Source organism: Podarcis cretensis, assembly GCF_951804945.1.
Source record: "Podarcis cretensis genome assembly, chromosome: 6".
NCBI classification, from domain to species: Eukaryota; Metazoa; Chordata; class Lepidosauria; order Squamata; family Lacertidae; genus Podarcis; species Podarcis cretensis.
Window position 1 is genome coordinate 46,108,842 of NC_137175.1, and position 20,777 is coordinate 46,129,618.

Below are 20,777 nucleotides of genomic sequence, written 5' to 3' on the forward strand. Positions count from 1 at the left end.
ATAAGCATATTCAGGATTAAGCCTTGTTAATAAACAATACAGACCAGTATACCACATCAACCCATACAGAGAGATGTTGTGTCTAATTTTATTAATTTAGTCTGCTCTAAGTCATACAATTATGAAAAACAAACAACAAAACGACTGCTGGAAGCCCAGGAATATTTACAGTCTCGCCTTGTTGTAGTGAGGTCAGTCTATGTTGTTGCACAGATTGGTTATGTTTGGTACCACAAAAAACTGGACAGATTTAACAATTTTTATATACAGAAAATAAAAAGGAAATAGTTCAAGTATCAAAATACAAAGACAGATTAAATAACATTTTTATTACAAATCAGCCCCACTGCCATACATCACAATTAGCAAAGGAGTGTCTACATTGTAAACCAAACTGCCTGTTACCAAGAATCGACCTGCCCTCTTCAGGTGCAAGCATAGCGGAAATTCCTGCTGCTAGACATTCATACTGATCATGCAAAAGGAGACAATGTAGGAGTGAGGTATCACCCAACTCATTTTAGTTTCACGAGTGTAGAAGTTATTTTAAAAAGTGAGGTACCCTCAGATATCTGCAAGAACAGCACAACTCTTAAACTGCTCTAGAATTTCTTTTATGGGGGGGGCAGAATTGTTATATACCTCAGAAATCAAATAAGATTTTCATCTCAAGCTAAGAAAGTCAAAAGGGCCAGATCCTATGAGCCAACAATGGCATGTACAAAATAAAAAGATTGCAAGAGTTTGATTTTAATAACGTGACTTCCCATTCAAGAGCTAAGGAGCAGTTCCTTCAGCCACCTTAACATTTATAGTGTTTTCTCCCGGACACAAAAGATAAAAAGAAGTCTACAGAAGACATACATCTTTTTGAAAAGGGAAACATTTGGAGCACGGGGGGGGGGGGGGGGGAGCATTGATAATGCCACTACAGCATAGGTTGGTGCTAGAACAGCAACAGCATTTTCATTGAAGATCTCAAAACGCATTCAGTGCCAGGAATATAGGGCACTTTCTCAGTGTGCTGCAAAACCCCACAGAGAGGCAAGAGTCTCAAATATTGTACTAGTATTCAAACTGCTCAGAGCCCAGGAATAACTAAAATTCATAGGAAAAGTCCCGATCAGAATGGCTTTGATTACCTTCTTATAAAGAATGCCTAAGCAGGAGATACTGTCATAGATATTGCTATGTCCATGTAAACTCTGAGAAAGGAAGCACCTGATCACTGGAAGAAGCAAGTTGGAAGCTTTCGCTCATTCTGTCACCATGTTCTAAGGCTATCCTCTCTATAGCAAAACAGTTCAGTGTGCATTCTCTCACAAGAGTTATAAGTACCTCAGTATTTATAACCATCACCAGCATACCATTCACATATGAATATAAAGGAATGTTAATATTTCCAAAATTCATCCAATTATTTCCAAAGCCAGGCCAGGGATGATGATTTGGTTTTTTCTCGATACCTTTTCATCTGGAATAAGACTAAATTACATTTTAAAGATACAGAAGTCGAAACAAGCCATTAACAAAATAGCAGGGTACCACAAGCTAACACAGACTTATTTGCACTTCCTCAGATAGGCTATAGAAAGATGTATATGTCACAGCCATAGCCAAAACCAGTGTTCAAGACTGTGATACTCTATGTGAAGTATACAGTCATTCTTGGGTGGAGTAGAACAAGAAACAACTGTTTCAGCATAATGCCCAAAATCTCTCCACATCTTTTTCATATTGTGAAACTGATATACTAAGTATACTTAAATTATGAACTAGTATAAAAAGTGCTAATCAGTGAAATAACTACTTAAAAATCCCAAACCATCAGGGCACAACCACATTTTCAAAAATATGGTACAGGAATGAGATGCATGGAGCTACAGTCCAGTTATTCAATGTATACATAAATGTGTGACAAAATTGTACTTAACCAGAAAAGAAATACTGCAATAATAAAAGTTCTTTGCAGTAAAAGCACACTTGTATCAGGCATCAGTTCAGCAATGGTCATGAAGGGTTAAATATTGATAATTTTTATTAAAAACGCCCTGTTTCCCACCTGTTTCACTGCAGCTGTGAAGGGTGTACAGTACCTTCACAGTTGCCAGTACCTTCAAAGTTTAATATTGCAGTGACTTCAGAATCTTTGTCTACTACTTAGCAACCTCAAGTGTATAATGCTTAATATTCTAGCATTCACTCAGCCTATGCTGTAAGACAGGCACATTCACATTTTCTTTTAACAGTTAAGATTCTCCACTTTCATCAACACAACATGTTATGCTGAAATTGTGGATTTCACAATATTGCTGCATGTACACCACTGTTTTAAATCAGAGCATCAGTCTCTTAACCTCAGATGTTTCATTCTCTTGCTAAAAACACATACTGCTTTTTGTCAGCTTGTAGCTGGAATCTCTTTTCACTCAACTCTGGAAGTCCTTAATGAGCAGCCAAGGACATATCCCAGAGCCGGGTGTTGATCTTCATACATCACGGTTTCTCTGCTTCTTAGTGCTCTGCCCCTTTACTACATTTCCATGGAAGAATGCGGATGTCTGCTGTTCAGCTTGGCAGAAGGCAAACAGAATGGGGACAATATTAATGGAAAGAAATATAGGGAACGAGGTATTCATTCATGTAAAACTACTGAGGGAAGCCTTCAGTTACAGTGATGGAGAAGTTAATGGCCACAGCTTTGTGTGTTTTATAGCCATATGGAGGATGCCCTCTGTTTTGCTCTGATGCTTCTTGGATAGTTTACCATTAAAAGGCACATGTACTATGTTATCTGGTTTTCAGGAGAGAGAAAAATCACCAATAACTCCTGCAACTCTTACTGACAGAGATTAAAACTATTCATATTAGGGAAATAATTGTTTGCTTTTTGAGAACAAAAGCAAAGCACAGATATATTTATTAACAATCAAATGTGCAGTAGTCTAAAGAGACTAAATTCTTCAACTGCTATAATTGTACCTAGTTATAACTTAGTATAATTTCCTAGACATAATTCCAGGGACAGTGGGCAGATATCTGGCCCTACCTCACCTATCATCAACAACTGTCTCACTGCTGGCCCTATTCTCTGAACAGAGAGAGATAAAAAATTGTTTGAGATCTTTGTCCAATATAGTGACTTCTCTACTCTAACAGTATCAGAAATAATCTCTTATTATCAAAAGCTGGTCCTAATCCAACATTTCTTTGCAATCACTGTTTAATGAGCTACATAAAGTTTGCCATTTGAAGAATGTAATAAGGCAAATACAACAGACAGCTCACCTGCTTGAAGACAAATAAATGCCAAATATTTTGATAGTGTCAGTGTGCCTGGAGTGCTACATTTAGCAATTTTTAAAGGGATGCTATTTGCATGAAATTTCGACCCCTTTTCTTCTAAAGGGGAACTGTGTTCTGTTACAGCAAAAGCACACCCTTGATTGTCAGTCTTTGTGTACAATTTAGTGACATGTGCCTTTGAAAGTTTCAATTTTAACAAGAGTTTGGGGGGGGGGGAATCAATTCAAAATTATTATTTATAAGCAGATTGGTTAACCTGAACAGAAAGTGATAATTCTAGGAAACGATTAAAAAAAAAAAGGCATCGTGATTAATGAACAGCTGAAAACATCCCTTTTTGGCATTTTCTTAAATATACGAAGCCTAACTCCTAGGAAAAAGGAAAAACGCTTAATTAGAGCAGATGCACTTCCAAGTAGAACTTTATATTATACCATGCATTCAGATATCCAAGGACAGCAAAGATTGTGAGCAGCATCCATGCTAGGAAATCTGGTGAGCAAGAGGTTTGCAAGCAGTATCACAGTGGTTAGTGTCTTCTGAGACGATAAGTAGAAGAGTGCTACTTGTTGGAAACAGTTTTCTGGCCATGACTGAGTATGGAGGTATAAATCTAAATTGAGACAGCACGTACATATGAGACCAAAGTTGTAGAACAGTCCAAGGTTTAGAATGATAAATAGAAAAGGCCTATGGAGTGTTACTTCACCCCACAAATTCACAGTGTCAAAATGAAGAGAAAGTCAAGAAGCACTGGGTGTTTTCTGAAATCCACATATTTGACTCCTACAGGCTTCATTTCTCCCACCTCACAGACATCTAAAACAGGTAGCTCTCTCAGTGAGTTACACTTGTTTCCATTCACAGCGTTCAGAAGAGATCAGATACAAAATGCTGTTTAGTCTATGGTATCCTAGTGCTGTTGCCTCTGATGGTGCCACACCTAGTGTCAGCAATGGAAGGAAGGAGGGATTTAGAACAGCAGACAGATCAGACTGCAAAGGCACGGTTAGACTGGATGGATGCAGGATTTGTTTTCAGAAGATAGTAGTCTCATACTTAGTGCTGAGGGTCCTCTTGGAATCCTGCTTGGGCTCTACAACCCAGGACACACTAGCATGGGACTGGGAGTCTTGGTCCACTTCAGATGGCTCGAGCTAGAAAACATTAAAAGGAGAGAGCATATCAGCCAAGCTGCTCGTTTTGAAAATGTGGAGGCAAACCTGGATACATTTTTAAAAGCTCTGTACAAAGACAGCTTTGGGAGGGAGCTCCCTAGGTCAGATTTTCTAAAAAAAGTATTTAAAGCAGAGGATGTGCACATGTACAAGTATTTACCACTTAAAATGTTACCATAAAGACTTGGACCACTTTTTCAGATTAAAGAAATAGATACAGCTCATTTTGGAAAAAGAACAAATTAAATTTTGTTTAAGCCCAAATCAATTCTCAATTCAAGGTAGCAGTTTGTTGAAATTCACTAGAAACAGAATGCTTAGTTGGAGTTTAAAGTGTTATATTCAGCTATCTAAGGTTAGGTTTTTATGATCTGATATCTTCTCTTAGACAAGAGAACTCTTCTCCTTGAATGTTAAATTGATTTTAATACGGCAAAACTCGGCAAATGTTGCACTGAAGAAACATTTTATGCTGGTGGGAAGTGTTACAAGCTTGTCCTTGAAATGCCCCTTGTGTAATGTATAGGAAAGCTTGAATGAATTAACCTAGCAAGGTCAAGACAGAAGGGAACATAGACAGAGCAGCAAAACTAAGGGGAAAGAATGAGGGAATCACTGAATGTGAGTTGGTTTGATAACAGAAAACGTTTGTAACGAGAGACATGTGACTGCAAGAATGGTAAAGACCTTAGCTCCTTGACTAACAGATTGCAGCGGCAGATAGGAGGGACGGTGTGTAGTACAGGTGTGACAGTAACAACAGCGACTATCGGGAGGGAGCGGCACCTGAGGAACGGGAGCAAGCAAAACACAGACAAAAGGTAACATTAAAGGAGAGCAACAAGTATAGAGAGCGCATGGGCCAGTACTCTGGTATGTTTATTTCCTTGCTAGATTGACAAGGACTCTTTATGGGAACTGCTGGAAAAAAGAAAACTAAGTACTCAGTAAATGTGTCATTGATTACATGTTTCTGTCAGTCCTACAGAGGAAACTTCAGAAAGAAAGGGAGAAAGCCTGTGTGCACAAGGCACCAGCAACAAGTAGTTCTAAAAGCAGTAAATTCTTTTTAGGGTGTCAATATAGCCTGTAGGCTGCCCAAGCAACAATTTTGGAGGGAAAAGAACTTTACAGCACAAACAGTCTCGATAGCAAAAATACTCTCCTGTGTCTTCATGGGTTCTCATTTTATTGCATTTCATCATGCACAGTTTTCAGCCAAGCAGTGGTTGCATGTAACATGTTTAACTTAACAGATTTTGGTCCAATATCTATGTTGTCTCGAACTGTTGAGAAATGCCTCACAGCAGGCAGACCTTTGTCATTTAGTGGTATGTAAGCTGGGACTTTACTATTTCAATCAGACACATGAATCCACCACATGGTAGATGGTAGTGTGAAAGAGAATCATTTTCTGCGAAAGTATTTCACATCCACTACCCATCTTTTTTTTTTCACTTTCAAACTATCAGCATTGTCCAGACAAAACACAGGATTACCACGCAGGAGGAATGCAAGTTAACTCAGAAAAAAATATGAGCAAACACTCTGATTTACTTCAATGAGCAGTTCTGGTATTTGGCCCTTGTCAAAATAGTGAATATATAATAAAAGGTAAATCTCTTGGTATTAGTATACTTTTAAGCCTTTCCAGTAACTTGCAGTTCTTTCTATTGTCTCATTGTTACTTGCTTGGCTAATTAGCTCTTAACTATCTTACTTACCTGAAAAGGCTCAGTGCAGTATTTTTACAGTATTTTTAAAATCAGCTGTGGTTAGGCATCATGTCAAAAACTAGGATAACTACAGGAAAGAACCAAAGTTCTTTTAACATACGTACTGCTGATTTCCTCATGCTGGCTCGAGGTTTAGGCACCGGTTTTGAAGATTTTGTTTCTATCATTTCAGCTGTCAAAGCACCTGGAGGTTTTGATTTTTGGGCTTGGAGGGCCAGCTGGTAGGCTACTTCAAATGCTTGTCCCAATGTCAGAATGATTTCATATGTTAGATTCTTGAGAAAATAAACACAAAGTATAACTTACTTCAGAAAGTAATGCCAAGAGTTATGATGCTAGTCTGTTTCTACAAACAAAATGAGTGCTGAGTGCTGTCTGGTATCTTGAAGACCATTTTATATGACAATCCTGTGTGTAAAAATTAGGGAATAAGCCCCATTTTGTATAATGAGGTAGTGATGGCTGTTGGGACTGGTAGGGCAGAAGGCTGGGAGGCAAACAGTAGGTGGAGCTAGAGCAAATGACAGTCTAGAGTCGGCTAATTCTAGCTTTGCCCTCCTCCTCCTCTCCACCACATGGACTAAAGAGGGGGAAGCTGTGAGTTGAAGCTCCCAACGTCATTTGTTTCATATACTTATATACAGCTTAATATGAAAGAAGTATCTAAATGGTTTACAAAAATATTATACAAGATATATCTACACAACAACAACAACAACAAGTAAAACAATAAAATCTCCCTAAAGCAAAATGTAACAGCACACTTTGAAAATATCTCAAGAGTCAGCAGACATGACTCAATAGCCTGGCCACCAAGTACCTGTAAGGTGGACGGAGGATCAGAGATCTACAGTCATCTAGAGCCCACCCAACCCTTCTTTGGAGAGCAAAGCCACTGTGGAAATACAAAGTATGTCTGAGCAAACAGCTTCTGACGGGTACCTTTTAAAGTTATCCCTTTGTTCTGTGTGACTTTGGGCTTGCTGACACCAGTCACAGGAAAGAAAGGATTCTGCCATAAGAAGGGATTCTGCCCAGTCAAGTCAGGCTACTACCCTAAGCTTTGTGAGGCTAGTACTTGTATTGCACAACTGCCTTGCTCTCAGGATTTAGGAGCCCCTCTGGATTATTAACACTGGATTGACCTGGAAATTGAACAGTTTCTGGGAGGCTTAAAACCCAGCACTTTTTGCACAACTCTCTGAGCAGTGATTAGTGGCAGTTCCAGAACAAAAATACTGGTGAGTGCACAGAAAGGGCAAAGTGCATTTGGGGGTAGTGAATTTGAAAAGTATTTCTACTGTGTAACCAAAAGTAATCAAGTAATGGATAGGAGGTGAGCAATTTGTATGGGAAGACACTCTATTCCCCCACCCCACTATGTTGCCTATGGCTGCAGTTAATGTCCAGGATTGTAACAAAAAGCAGAAACATACTTCACAATTCTGTGCAACATACATAGCTCTGCCATGAAAATCTTTTTTATCATGCAAGTTCTAAAATCCAAATATAAAACATTTGATACACCTCCAGTATTTACTTCTCACTTCCTACACATTATACCCTATATTTTGTAGAGAAAGCACTGTGGATTTTTAAATGTGTTAGAGAGAGTACTAGGACTGTTAGCCATTTCACATTCAGGGCAAAGAAACTCTGGGGGAAAGTCCAGCATATGTTGCTTAAATCCTTGCACCCCATGTTTGCATATATGAATTACCAGCATTCCAAAAGCTTTTTGCTGCAAACCAATTACCTACAGATTATTTTTAGCAAGGCAAAATACAAAGCAAAGAATCAAGCCATTTATATTCTACATTACTTACCACATCAATGGTACTGAAGACATGGCAGTAGTGGTGGCTAGTTTGCAAGTCCTTTGTGATATAGGCAAATGTACAGAGATCCTCCGGGTCCTGTGCAGCACAAGAGATGTTCCGGATTTCGTGCTCAGCAATAACATTCTGCCAAACAGAAACAAACAGCTTTTTTTGCTCAGTAACTGAGATTATCTTACGAAAACACTATTCACAATAAAATAACTTTTTATTAAATTTATTTATAACTAAATAACAACTAAGATTTTGGGTTAGAATACCCTGGATGGTATTCAACTAACTTTTACTCAGAGCAGATCCATTAAAATTAGTGTCTATGACAAACTTCAGTCCATTGTTTTCAATGTCTACTCCGAGACATTCTTTCAGCAACAAAAGCAGCATCCAAATACAGACAAGCACTATCTGAAAAACTGATACAAGGGAAAAATCAATCTCTACCTAACTTCTCTAGTGGCAATTCTTACAGGATTTACCATGACATTTTGATGTATTTACTGATAAGGAATGGGTAGTTGCATAACAGATGAATTTCCATGATGTCACTGTCACTTGACATTCAAGATTTTAAGTATTAACTACGAGCTTAAGTATTAACTCTCACCTTGTTAGATGCATCAATGAATTTCACTCCTTTGTAAGTGATAGATAATATTATAGTTGGGGTCTTCTTCATATGCTCTGTTGATTTCTTTGTAAAAGAAAAAAACTCATTAAGAGGCATGATTAAAACATTTCTCAGGATGGATTATACAGGCAAGTTGTTTTTTTAATCCGCATCAGGTTTTGGAAGAAATATGCTAGGTTTTTAAAGATACATTTTCAAGGCAATGAAAATTCAGTGAAGTATATATATAATATATATACAACAAGGTATAATCAGACTTTACACACCCTAGCAGTAAATACTGCATACCAGCTGAAAACATATTTGCCAAACAAGTTGACTAAAACAAGGTAACAGATAATTGTAGGGTAATTACGAAATTTTTAAGTTTTGTGGTTTGGCTGTTATATCTTGTGCTTGCAGCAGCCTCCAAATCTTGAGCTACACAACACAGTTTACTTTTCAAGACTGGTATCAGAAGTTTTGATTTTACACAGTGCACACCTACCCTCATCTTTGCACAGGCATCCTGTGTAGATTCTGTCCCTCGAAGATCTTTGATTAACATGGAACCTAGATACTGTTTGAAACGGGGGAACAGTAGCAGCAACTATTAACACAAATATTTGTACCCCAAAAGATGAGAAGATATTCTTGCTTCCAAAAGGAACCAGGCAATCTTATAAACTTCTGCCTGGATAAGGCCAAACTGTACTAAGTAAAAGCTATTATGTAAGTGGCAGGACCATGCTTTCCAGCAAAGATGGGAAATCTGTTGCCTTCAAATCTTGTTGAATTGCAGTTCCCAGTAGCCACAGTCAGCATAGCCAACCGTCAGGGATGATGGAGATTGTAGTCCAACATCTGGAAGATCCCAGGTTCCTCATCCATGCTTTACAGGAAGAACCAAGATTATGCAGCAGATGAATTAGAATCATAGAACTGTAAAGTTGGAAGGGTTATCTAGACCAGCACCGTGCAATGCAGAAATCACAGCTTAAAAATCCCCCAACAGATGACCATCCAACCTCTGTTTAAACCTCCAATGAAGGAGAGTCCACCCAAGGTAGTCAGTCCTACTGTTGAACAGCTATTACCATCGAAAACTTCTTCCTAGTGTTTAGTGAGAATCTTCTTTTTTGTAATCTGAATCCATTGGCTTGAGTCCTCCCATCTGGAGCACCAGAAAACAAGCTTGCTCTGTCTTCCATATGACAGCTCTTTAGATATTTGAAGATGGCTATTAAATCAACCTTAATTTAATTTGTCTAAGAATCTAGAATATACTTACATTGGCTTCATACCCACAGGATTCAAATATAAGCTTCTCTGGTTGATGCTGCCAGTGTTGGACAGGGGCATAAGCAGCAGCCAGACTAGGGGGTCTGAGTGTAAGTTTAGATTCACGGCGTTCCTCCTGAAAACACAAGTTGCAGTTATAGTCAGAATTTGGTCTGGGATGCCTGCTCTACTGAGTATATTTACCAAGGGCTCTGCTCCTGCTCAGGTTGCTTGCCAAGCTCATCTACAACCCTGCCTACCCTTCACCAATTCCCCCACCCTCAGACCTCACCAATGCTCCCAACCCAACAGACCAAGATGGAAAATCCTTTTGGCTCCCACTCCCTTTGATGGTAGTAGAAAAGAGGGGGAATCTATGGACAATGCACTTGTCAATCATAAATCTCCCACAAGAAGGATGGAAGCAGAGAATGGAAACAAAGGCAGCTGGGAGGCCCAAGTGTGACAACAGCCTTAGGGAAATGCATAATAGGATAAATATTTTTATAACCACTTTTCCACATAGTTCAAAGCCATATATGCTTACAAAAATATAAATAAAACAAACAACTATCACCGGAAAAGCACATATAAGACATAGCATCCATGGAACATTTATGTTCTCATTTAAATGTGTGAAAAAGGAAGGTTTTACTGTCTTTTTAATAAGATAACAATGCTGGTGTCTTCCAGAGTTTTGGGGCTAGTGCTGAAACAGTCTCTGCTATCTTAATCAGTTTAATGAAAGCAGCAGACAGCAAGGCCAACTGAACCTCATCTGGCAAGTGGGCTCACATGGGCTATTACAAATGTCAAAACAGCATCACACAATACCATCCTTGTGACTAGGGTAGTGTCTGGCTACCTCTAAAAATGTCTTGAACTAGGCAGGCACGTTTCCACTGTAACATACAAGATATAAAGGCAGACAAAGCTTGATAAACAGCGACAAACTGGCTGCTGTATCTCAGCAATTATAATAATGTTAATAATGTCAAGACTGGGAACACCCAAAACTAGACACCCCTCCCCATGGCAATTGCAGTTTCTGAGAGCCTTAAAAACCAGTACTTTTTGCACAACTGTCTGAGCAGTGATCAGTGGCAGTTCCAGGATAAAATACTGGTGATAAGCAGCAATGCACTAAATCTGCTTCCATATTGGGGGTGGCAGAGGCAGCAGCAGCAGCAGCCATGCTTCACTACTGTGGGTCTCCAGTCGGCAAAACTGTGCTACAGCTCCCATGAGATTCCCCCTCTCTTCTACTACCATCATAAAGTAACTTTGATTCTTCTTGCTACATTTCACAGTGCCATTTCCCAACTTGTGGAAACCAAACCAGCTGCAAGGCTTTCATGCCTCCACCCACCAATGTCAGTCATGCCCCTCAGATGTCCTCACCAGAGCAGGTAGCCGCCATCTTAGAGCATACCAATCTATTTCTAATTTACCAGAGCCAACCAGCCATTCCCCTCCATGCCCTGCTCAACAACAGCTGTAAGGTTAGAGACTCCTGTTTTACAAGCTAATAGAAGAATTTCTAGAAAAAAAAATAATGGAATACCTGTGCCTTGAGTCTCTCTGTTCTGGGGTATGATGCAATGTCATGGCTGCTCTCATGCCTCTTCTTTCCAGCATCCCCCAAAGGCAGCAGAAGATCTGCAGACCTCCCTGTACAAGAGTCACTCTGACTTAGGGGTGAAGACGTCTGGGATATCAAATCCTGGCACTGAAATCAGAGTGGTACACATTACAAGAATTAGATTTTCACAGGGTATATTCAGAGCAACTTGCCCACAATAAATAAAAATGCCCCTATCAGGCAAGGCTCAGTCCCCCCCCCTTTTGTTTTAGTATGATCGTTAAGGTCAACATAACCAGTAAAAAGGAAGTCTAGTTCATTTATATACCCTGCTTTTCAATGATGAACTGTACTCAAAAGTGCTCACATTAACTTATTATAAAAGTACATAATATTCTAAAAGTTACAAAACATATCAACAAATTCAAATGAGACTTAGTTAACGTCCATTATTGTCAGGGGTTCAGGAGCAGAGGCACAGGGAGGAGAGGAGATGGAGAGTGAGGGGGAGGAATCCGAGGGGAGCATAGGAGAAGAGGACAGTGAACCGAGGGATTCCATGAGTCTCTCCAGCGAATCGGAAGATTCACAGAAGGGGGCGCCAGTGGCCAGGGGTAGGGGGTTCCCAAGGGGAACGTCCCAGGAGCAAGGGGACAGCAGGGACTCCCAGAGCAGTAGTTGGAAATCAGGACCAGCTTCCCCACCAGAGCAGAGTGGGGGGGAAGAGTCCCAAGGATCAGGGCCAGTGCATTCCCCACCAGGGAGAGAAGATAAGGCAGGGCTGACCACACCTCCATTGGAGAGTCAGACAATGGAGGGGAGGTCAGATCCGGCCAGTGTACCGGAAGAGGGAAGCAGTGACAGAAGTAGTGTAACGGTCAGGAGGAAGGTCACTGGGTTGGCGCGAGAGGCAAGTTCAAATGTACAGGAGCGCGGGACAGCAGAGAATGAGGATTGGGAACCGGGTCCTAAAGCCCGCAGGAGGCAGGGGGAGGAGCTAAGCGACTCAGCATCGGAAGAGTCCAGAAAGGGCAATGCCCCAGCGGGCAGGAGGACCCAGAGGAGGAGAGAGCAGCGTAAAAGGTGGAGCAGGGCTAGGATCTTAAACTGGTGTCAGAGGGGAGGAGACTCGGTACTTCGCCGGTCTAGGCTTTAAGACGTAGAGCTGCGCGCTACGACTTTGAAATGGAAACTGAACCTCAATAAAGACTTTTGTACATAACGACAGCCTGGCGTTGGTCCTCTGTGAGCTGGGACCTAGAGGCAGCTCTGACAATTATGAAGAAAATTGATTTAATTTGGGGCTGTTTACTTTGTAGAGACAGAAGTATAAATGTTGCATTTCTATTCTATGACTTGAGGTCCACCTGGAACTGTTCTGAAGAACCTGAGTTCTAAACTTTCAAATGGCTTCCAAAATCCAGAGGCATGTGCTCAATCTCAAACAAAGTTTAATTAAAATGGTGTGTAGAAAGAAAAGCAAGACCCACTGGGGACAGAAATGCTGTAGCCGCCTCCCCCCGTTCTTTCTTAAAAACGATGACTCACTCTTAGCTGAGAGAACCGTGGTGGTTTCTGTGGGGGCTCCTCGTATGGTCTGTCTGCCAGAGAGGCTATTATACGCTTACGATGGCCAATAAGATTTACCTTAAGTACCTGCAGGGAAAGAGAACGTCAGAAAAACATGCTACAAAAACTTTCTACATGGTGGCTTCTCAGTATTAACACAGCGCTGCAATCTTTCACCTTGTGAATCACCAGAATTTTCATCTTAACTGGAACTGAATGGGGTTAGCAACTTACATTTACTAGTTCTAGTTCCCAGAGGTTTTTCACAGAGTCTATAGAGCTATAGCCACTCGACAAAAATGATTGAATATAATCCTGCAGCCCCAGGGAGTCAAGCCATACAGGAACAGAAGGCTGAGTCCCATCACAGCCCAGAGATTTCACCTGCAGAAGGAGCAAGACAGAAAAGTGTTATAGATGTGTAAGAATCAGGTGTAAACATAGCGCTAAGTTGGATACAACCCACAGTAAAAGTCACTTAGCAGTATACAGTGGTACCTCAGTTTTTGAACAGCTTAGTTCATGAACAACTTGGAACCCGAACACTGCAAAACCGGGAGTAGGTGTTCCAATTTTTGAACTTTTTTTCGGAAGCCGAACATGCTGTTTTGAGTCCCTGCGTGTTTCCGTTGCGCTGCTAATTTGTGTCCCTGTTTCCTGTTGTGCTGCTAATTTGTATCCCCCTGTTTCCTGTTGCACTGCTAATTCCCCCCCCCCCCATTGTAATTCAAGCCTTCCGTGTCCAACTGCAGTGTTCTAAGGTGATATTTGGAGCTTATATTTGGTGCTTTTGTTTTTGTTATTTATTTTGCATTTTTTGTTTTGAGGCTTTTTCAGTTAATTTGTTATTGTGACTGTGTGGATCCCAGTCCAGCTACTGATTGATTGACTGATTGTGTGACTGTGGAAATGGATAAAAGCCTCCCATCCAAACAATGACTATCATCAGTGCGGGTAAGAATTTTTTTTAATTTTATTTTTTATCATCTACAATACTGTTTTATTTATTTTATAGTACAGTACATTGATTATTGCTTTCATTTTATGGATTAATGGTCTCGTTAGATAGTAAAATTGGAACGGATTAATCCATTTTGCATTACTTTCTATGGGAAAGCGCACCTTGGTTTTAGAACCGACTTCTGGAACGGATTAAGTCTGAGAACCAAGGCACCACTGTACTTGTTCAGCTGGAAAGTTTTTGGCCCAGTGGAACATTGTTGCAAGTGGGTTGCTGGTAACTTTGTTGCACAACAAATTTTCACTAGTGCAGCTGTTAAATTGGATTCTTCTGTTGCGTGACATTAAAACTTGTCCATCCGCTAGCACAAGAGCCCTTGCATTATTAGACAGAGAATATTGGATACATCCCATTTTCATTTGACTGTGTAACTCCAGTCTGTATTTGGTTGTAGCAACTATACAGTGATTAATAACTTCCCTGTGAGGTAGAAGTATTATCTCCATTAAGTGGAGGTGAGCCACTAGGGCTAACTACAGAATGCATGAAATTCCAGGGCGGTGCCTCCCCCCCCCCCCAAGCTGTTTTGTGAATATGAGTGGGGAAATTAAGCATGGGAGTAATGGGAGGAGCTTCTTCATTTTTTTCCTCACCTGCTGCTTCTCTGTTCTAATGTGCTCCCTAAGACTGCTTTTAATCCAAAGCACTCACTCTACAGCTCTACTCTGTAGGGAAAAATACATGTATTTGCATGTAATGTTTAATTATACCCCACAGTTACTTAAGTGCCTGAGTTGAAGTGAGTTGGCTTGGAAGTGAATTAACTAAAGGTACAGTTGTCAGCAATAGATCAAAATTTTGAATGTCAATGGCACAGTAACCATTGCAGAGAGAAGTAGAACAAATCCAAGAGGGACTGGTCTAATCTAGCAAGTGACTGTTGATGGAACCAAAACAGTCTCGCATAAGGAGGGACAATGATCAGGAACCTGAAGAGATAAAATTTGTCAAAACTCACTCTTGGAAATGCACTCTTCCACAATGACCAGAGGCTTTCATTGACCCATTGTGGAAAAGAGAGCAAGCTCAATGCACAACACCAGGCAATTAACTGAATTCAACCAGGGGAAAAGATGCAGTGTAACAACATGGATCTATGGTTAAATCCTATTGTTATCAGAAATTCAGCTTCTTCTGGAACTTTTAATTGGTAGCACAACCAAAAGCTTTCTGTAGGGCAAAGCATAATATAGAACCTCATGGTAAGCTTCCTGCTATGGAATTTGCTTCTTAAAAAGCAGACACTATTGAACAAACAAACCACTTTACTTGGCTCTGTAAGAAGCAGGCTGTTTTGGAATGTAAAATTAAAATGTCCATTCTAGGAGGAGCCACTTCACTCACTTTAAAACCTTCCTGTTCCATTGTTTTAAAAAAGACTATGTGCAATTGTAATATATAGAAACACCCTATATTTCCAATAATGAAACCAGACAAGGACATTTAAATATAGAAATATTTCGATTGGCATTCTGGGAGAATGGAGACCCTCCATTGTCTACACAAATTGAGGAAAAACCTGTTGTGAAATCAGGAAGTCTTTAACCTCTCACAAGTCAAATCACTACTTTAATCTTAGTTTTATCACGATTAAACTGAGATTTGTTCACAACGTTTGCACCTGCTTTGGTGATATCTTCTCATTAACTCAGTTTACTTAGAAGCTGCAAAAAACATGTATCTTTCGACACAATTCTGACTCCACTATTTGGACTCATGCTTAATAGGAAAGCAATACTAACCCCTCTCCTTACAATGCCTATTAATATGGCAGAATGCTTCTCCTTCTGTAAAATTATTTCTTCACTCATAATTATGGAATTCCAATACTAAAAATTATGTTTTCATGTGAAAACACAAATTCATTTTAACCTTAGGAAGAGACCGTGCTGCCTGAAGAAGTTTTCTGCGATGCTGTGGGTCACTAATACCAATCTCTCGAAGGTCCTGATCTTCCATGACATTACTGCCCTGTAGAAAGACAAGAGGCAGACATGAAACAAGGCTCAGCAACAGCACAAAAATGAAGCTCAGCAGCTTTGCATTTCAATAAAAACTGTGTTTCATAATTTTTGTTTTTACCAGGTCTTTGATTGTATAATAAAAATTGTTGTTGTTTCACAACTCTGCATCATGCAACAACTCCATGTAAATACAGAATTTGGGCACAGACTTCAACACCCTGGGAATCTCAGCTTTGATTTTTAAAAAATGTTTCTAGTTCTTAAAGCAGTGAGGATAGCTTTGCAGATGTGGCGGAGAAACCCCAATGGAACCTCAGCAGCCAAGGTGGAAGGAGCCTACTTTCTAGCATGAGGAACAGGATTTAAGGTATGCATGCTTTCCTCATGTAACAGCAGAATTAAGGAAGCGAATAAATTCACACAACAGATCATAATTCAGCTTTTCTTGGTATTGCCTTTGTACAGAATCAATATTTGATCACAGCTTCAGTCTTGGCCCAGGTATGAAAATTGAGAGCATCACAAAATCATGGTTCCTCACTAGCTGCTGCTTGGTTATCACAGCACAGTGTAACAAAAGATAGTATCACCAAGGCAAACGTTACACAGTTAGAAATCTAAACAACCATGAAAATAACAGGAGTAATCTGGTTATCATCACAGCAGGACCTGAGTGCAATCAGTACTCTCATCTGTGATTTCCTAAAACTGGTATTCTAAGGGATACTGCCTATAGCAGTTGAGGTAGAACACAGCTGTCTTGACTATTCTCCATGAAATTCTCTAATCCTTCAAAACCATACAAGTTGGCGACCTTCACTACATCTTGTGGGAGTGACTATCAAGTTTATCCATGTGCTGTGTAAAGTAGTATTTTCTTCCAACATTCAGCTTCACTGAATGGACCATAAGTTCTAGTAATATGAGAGAGGAAAGAAAAACTTTTCCCTATCCACTTTTCTCCACATCATGCATAATTTTATATGACTCCATAATTTCCCCTGCTTGCCTTTTCTCTAAGTTAAAAAGCAACCTTGCCTCAGGAGAGCTGCTCCAAACCCTTGATCATTTTGACAGCCCTTTTCTGAAACTTTTCAAGCTTTATAGGAGAGGGGGGAAATCTGTAGTCATGGACACTTATAAGCACAGAGTTCTTATTTGTTCCCACTCTCAATGACCCTGGCCCCCAAGGTCTAAGGCAAAGACCAATGGATCCTCCAGAAATGGCTCCCTTGCTACCGTCTGCTGCTCTGCAATCTCACTGCATCCCTCCTTCTTTTCTCTCTGTAGGCTTCCCCCTTTCACCTCCTTGCCTCTGCATCAAAGGAGCCTTTTTGTTAAGTGCACTGCATAAGTCCCAGCTGCTTGATTCAGGCTATCCAAAGCCTACTTTCACTGCTGGCCCCACTGCATCTCATTCCGTCCAATAAATTTCAGTAGATTGATTTACATGACCTTCCCATTTCATACATGCTCGCTTTCATCAGTCACCCCTTTGATCATAGTTTAACAATCCAGTATACCTGGACGCAGCTTCAGCTGCCTGCCCTTTCCTCGTAGTCAGCTTTGCTAGTGCACTGCACTGGCATGCATGGAAAGCTCGTCTTTGCCTGAATTCCCTTGAGGGCCAGAGAGAGAAAATTGAATTTATTTTAGAGCATGCCAACAATCCAGGGAAGGTCAGTTTCACTGTAATCTATCATGCGTCTCCATGGAGATGGAAGCAACCCAGCCCTCTCTAGAGGAGTGACTGTCATCATTACACTCTTTACAAAGCTCATTATCTCCACATGTGAAGTGTGGAGGAATGAATGAGTACGTAGTGCTTAGCAAAGGCAATATTCAACAGCCATTTTACTATATATCTTGTTTTTCTTACAGCTCAGATCCAGCCCAGAACACCCCTTTTATTATTGAAGCGATTAGAAAACCAAAGCTACCTTGTAGCTCATTTTTTGCAACTAAGATTAGCTAACCCAGACTACTGTCCAGTTGTGCTAGATAGTGCTCATATATACATTCAAAACTAGACACAGTTTCCCACACTATTATATGTGATTCCTTTCTCTATTGTGCTTGCTGTAACTAAAATGTGAGAATGGACAGAGAGCTGAAAAGGTGAGCTAAAGTACATATAAATAGCTAAAAGCATAGAGAAAGGAACATGATTTTTTTATCTTGACAAAAAGGTGGACATCCAGTATAATTCTTCCACATTAAAAAGGTAACATTCAACATGGATTCCCTTTTTATAAAAGACAATTCCTAGGGTACTACAGTAATTTTTACACACACACACAGTGAAAGAAGATCTAGATAAAAGCACTAGGATGCCTTATTGCTGTATTAAGCACAGGCATACAACCATTCCTTTTACACGAAGACCCCCACTATCATATGATGGCATAGCAATTTGAAATTCCCATCTTGTGTCAGCTATCAACACATGTAAACAACAACCACTGAGGGGCAGAAATGGGAATTAACAGGTGATCATTAATTCCTAATTATATCCCTCTTCAGTTCTATCAATAAAGGGGAGACTATTAGAAAAACCAACCCTTGTGAAGGCTGCTTACTATAAACAGGAAAAAAAGAGAGAGAGAGAAATCCATTTGAGAGTGAATTTGCCATCTGCTAAATGTGCAAGGCCAGACCATTTTCTTCACACATGAAATGACAGCAGTAATTGCACATTGATGTAGGCCATCATGCACTTTGTATGACAGCACAGAGTAAACACAGCACAAGATACTTCTTTTGCTTGCCTTGCTTGCTGTGGATATTGTTTAATGGAGAATTTTTACCACAATATTTCTGCAATGCCTTTTCTGTATTTTCATTGAGCTGCATTAGCCACCGAATCTGCAATGATGTCAAATATTCTGGTAAAAGGACAACTGGTTTTTTTGTCTAAATTGTACTAATTTCCATGGTTATCTCTTTTGTCGTAAAACAATCCTAAGAAATAAAGGGCATTTTGTAATCTTAATAAAATAACTTCAATGAAAAGCTCAATGTTTGCTCCATTTTGAGTTGGTAAACTCATGATGAACAGCAGCTACAGCCATTTTCTAAAACACAAAACCTGCCTGCATGTTTTGATCTGAAGTATCACCAATTATACCCATACACCATTCATTTAGTATTTCTCACAGGCAAATAAATCGAACTCAATGAAATGTCCATTTCAATGGGTGCACATAGTGCCCTTTTCAGTGACTTGCTCATGTTTACACAGGCTGTATACATACTTCAACCATCCAAGTGCTGCAGTTTGTGGTTTTCTAAAAGCACCTTTGTAGACATTGCTTTGCAATTGTTCATGGAGGAAGTCTGGTAGCATAGGCTGCACAGGTTCATCATATTGCTTAGTGTATCACACAGACAACACCATGACTAATTTCTCTCTCTCATTTTTTGCAAGGTGCTGTATATATATGCTCCCTCCCCTTTCAATGGCCACCACACTCCTTAACAAAAACCTTGCCAGTTATTAATGTTTGATGCTTTATTTATTATTATTAATGCTAAACATTATTGTTTGACATTTTATTATGTTTTTATGTGTGTTGGAAGCTGCCCAGAGTGGCTGGGGCAACCCAGCTAGATGGGCGGGTATAAATGCTAACATTTGTTGTATCAGAAGTCTGGTAGCACAGGTTGTGCAAGCAGAGTAAGTTTTATTGCGCTCAGTGCATGCCCATGGGCTTCCTTCCCTTGTACAATGCAGGTAACTTCTTGACGACTTCTCTCAGGGAGAGGATGCTAGGCAGTCTGGGCTGTATTCAGCTCTGAGTGTGACTAGCATTGGATACAACCCTCTGTTTATGTCCAGAGATGTTTACCCCCTTGTACCACGCTTGACCGTGCACAGAGGCTGCCTGTTCTGGTGCCATGCACACAGCTTATAATTACAGTGGTACCTCGGGTTAAGTACTTAATTCATTCTGGAGGTCCATTCTTAACCTGAAACTGTTCTTAACCTGAAGCACCACTTTAACTAATGGGGCCTCCCACTGCCACCGTGCCGCTGGAGCATGATTTCTGTTCTCATCCTGAAGCAAAGTTCTTAACCCGAGGCACTATTTCTGGGTTAGCGGAGTCTGTAAACTGAAGCGTATGTAACCTGAAGCGTATGTAACCCGAGGTACCACTGTACTAATTATAATGTATGTTTTATTGCAAGGCACTCAAGACATGGTCTGCTCAGTTTTAGGAAAGAAAGAAAGAAAGAAAGAAAGAAAGAAAGAAAGAACCCAGGCCTCCAATATATGTGCTCCCCGTTACAACAATTAATTTCATTTGAGTCATTGTGGGTTTTTAAAGGGCAACGTATAGTGATATTTTGTTAAAGGGCAACACAAAAAATGGACACATCTTGAATTTGTTGAACTGCCAACATAAGCAGTCAGAAAATATATATCTTGGTGAAAAAAGTTTATAGGGATTGCAACATTATGTTGATCCAACCTCTGAGATTTTGATAAACTGGAAGGATTACTTTAAAAATAATAAATGCTATGGTGGAAGCCAGTACCTTTCCAACTGTGCTTGAGTACAGAAGAGAAAGAGTTGATGGCAGCTGTTTCCACCCATCCTTTTAAAGAGTAAAGCAGCAGTGAAACTTCTGTGACTCTCTAAAGACTCAAATATCAGCATACTGATACACATGAGAAAAATTATTTTCAAAGC

At 40.1% G+C, this 20,777-nt stretch overlaps 1 protein-coding gene across 12 annotated transcripts in view; it reads right to left on the minus strand.

The window, feature by feature from the left end:
* Positions 1–74: 74 nt before the first annotated feature.
* The window catches only part of ANKS1A (ankyrin repeat and sterile alpha motif domain containing 1A), a 119,015-nt gene continuing 98,312 nt past the window's right edge, over positions 75–20,777 (minus strand). For 5 of the 12 annotated variants that reach the window (XM_079980847.1, XM_079980844.1, XM_079980840.1 and 2 more), the window contains 12 exons: positions 15,991–16,089; positions 13,332–13,481; positions 13,077–13,184; positions 11,511–11,675; positions 9,957–10,082; positions 9,174–9,245; positions 8,663–8,749; positions 8,047–8,184; positions 6,325–6,495; positions 5,172–5,270; positions 4,366–4,463; positions 75–4,249 (listed from right to left, as the gene is read on the minus strand). In XM_079980847.1, coding sequence (XP_079836973.1) covers positions 4,210–4,249; positions 4,366–4,463; positions 5,172–5,270; positions 6,325–6,495; positions 8,047–8,184; positions 8,663–8,749; positions 9,174–9,245; positions 9,957–10,082; positions 11,511–11,675; positions 13,077–13,184; positions 13,332–13,481; positions 15,991–16,089 — 1,353 coding nt within the window. In that variant the 3' untranslated portion in view covers positions 75–4,209. Of the gene's footprint in view, positions 4,464–5,171; positions 5,271–6,324; positions 6,496–8,046; positions 8,185–8,662; positions 8,750–9,173; positions 9,246–9,956; positions 10,083–11,510; positions 11,676–13,076; positions 13,185–13,331; positions 13,482–15,990; positions 16,090–20,777 lie in introns of all 12 variants that reach the window. The other 7 variants (XM_079980849.1, XM_079980843.1, XM_079980841.1 and 4 more) reach the window with 5 other exon arrangements.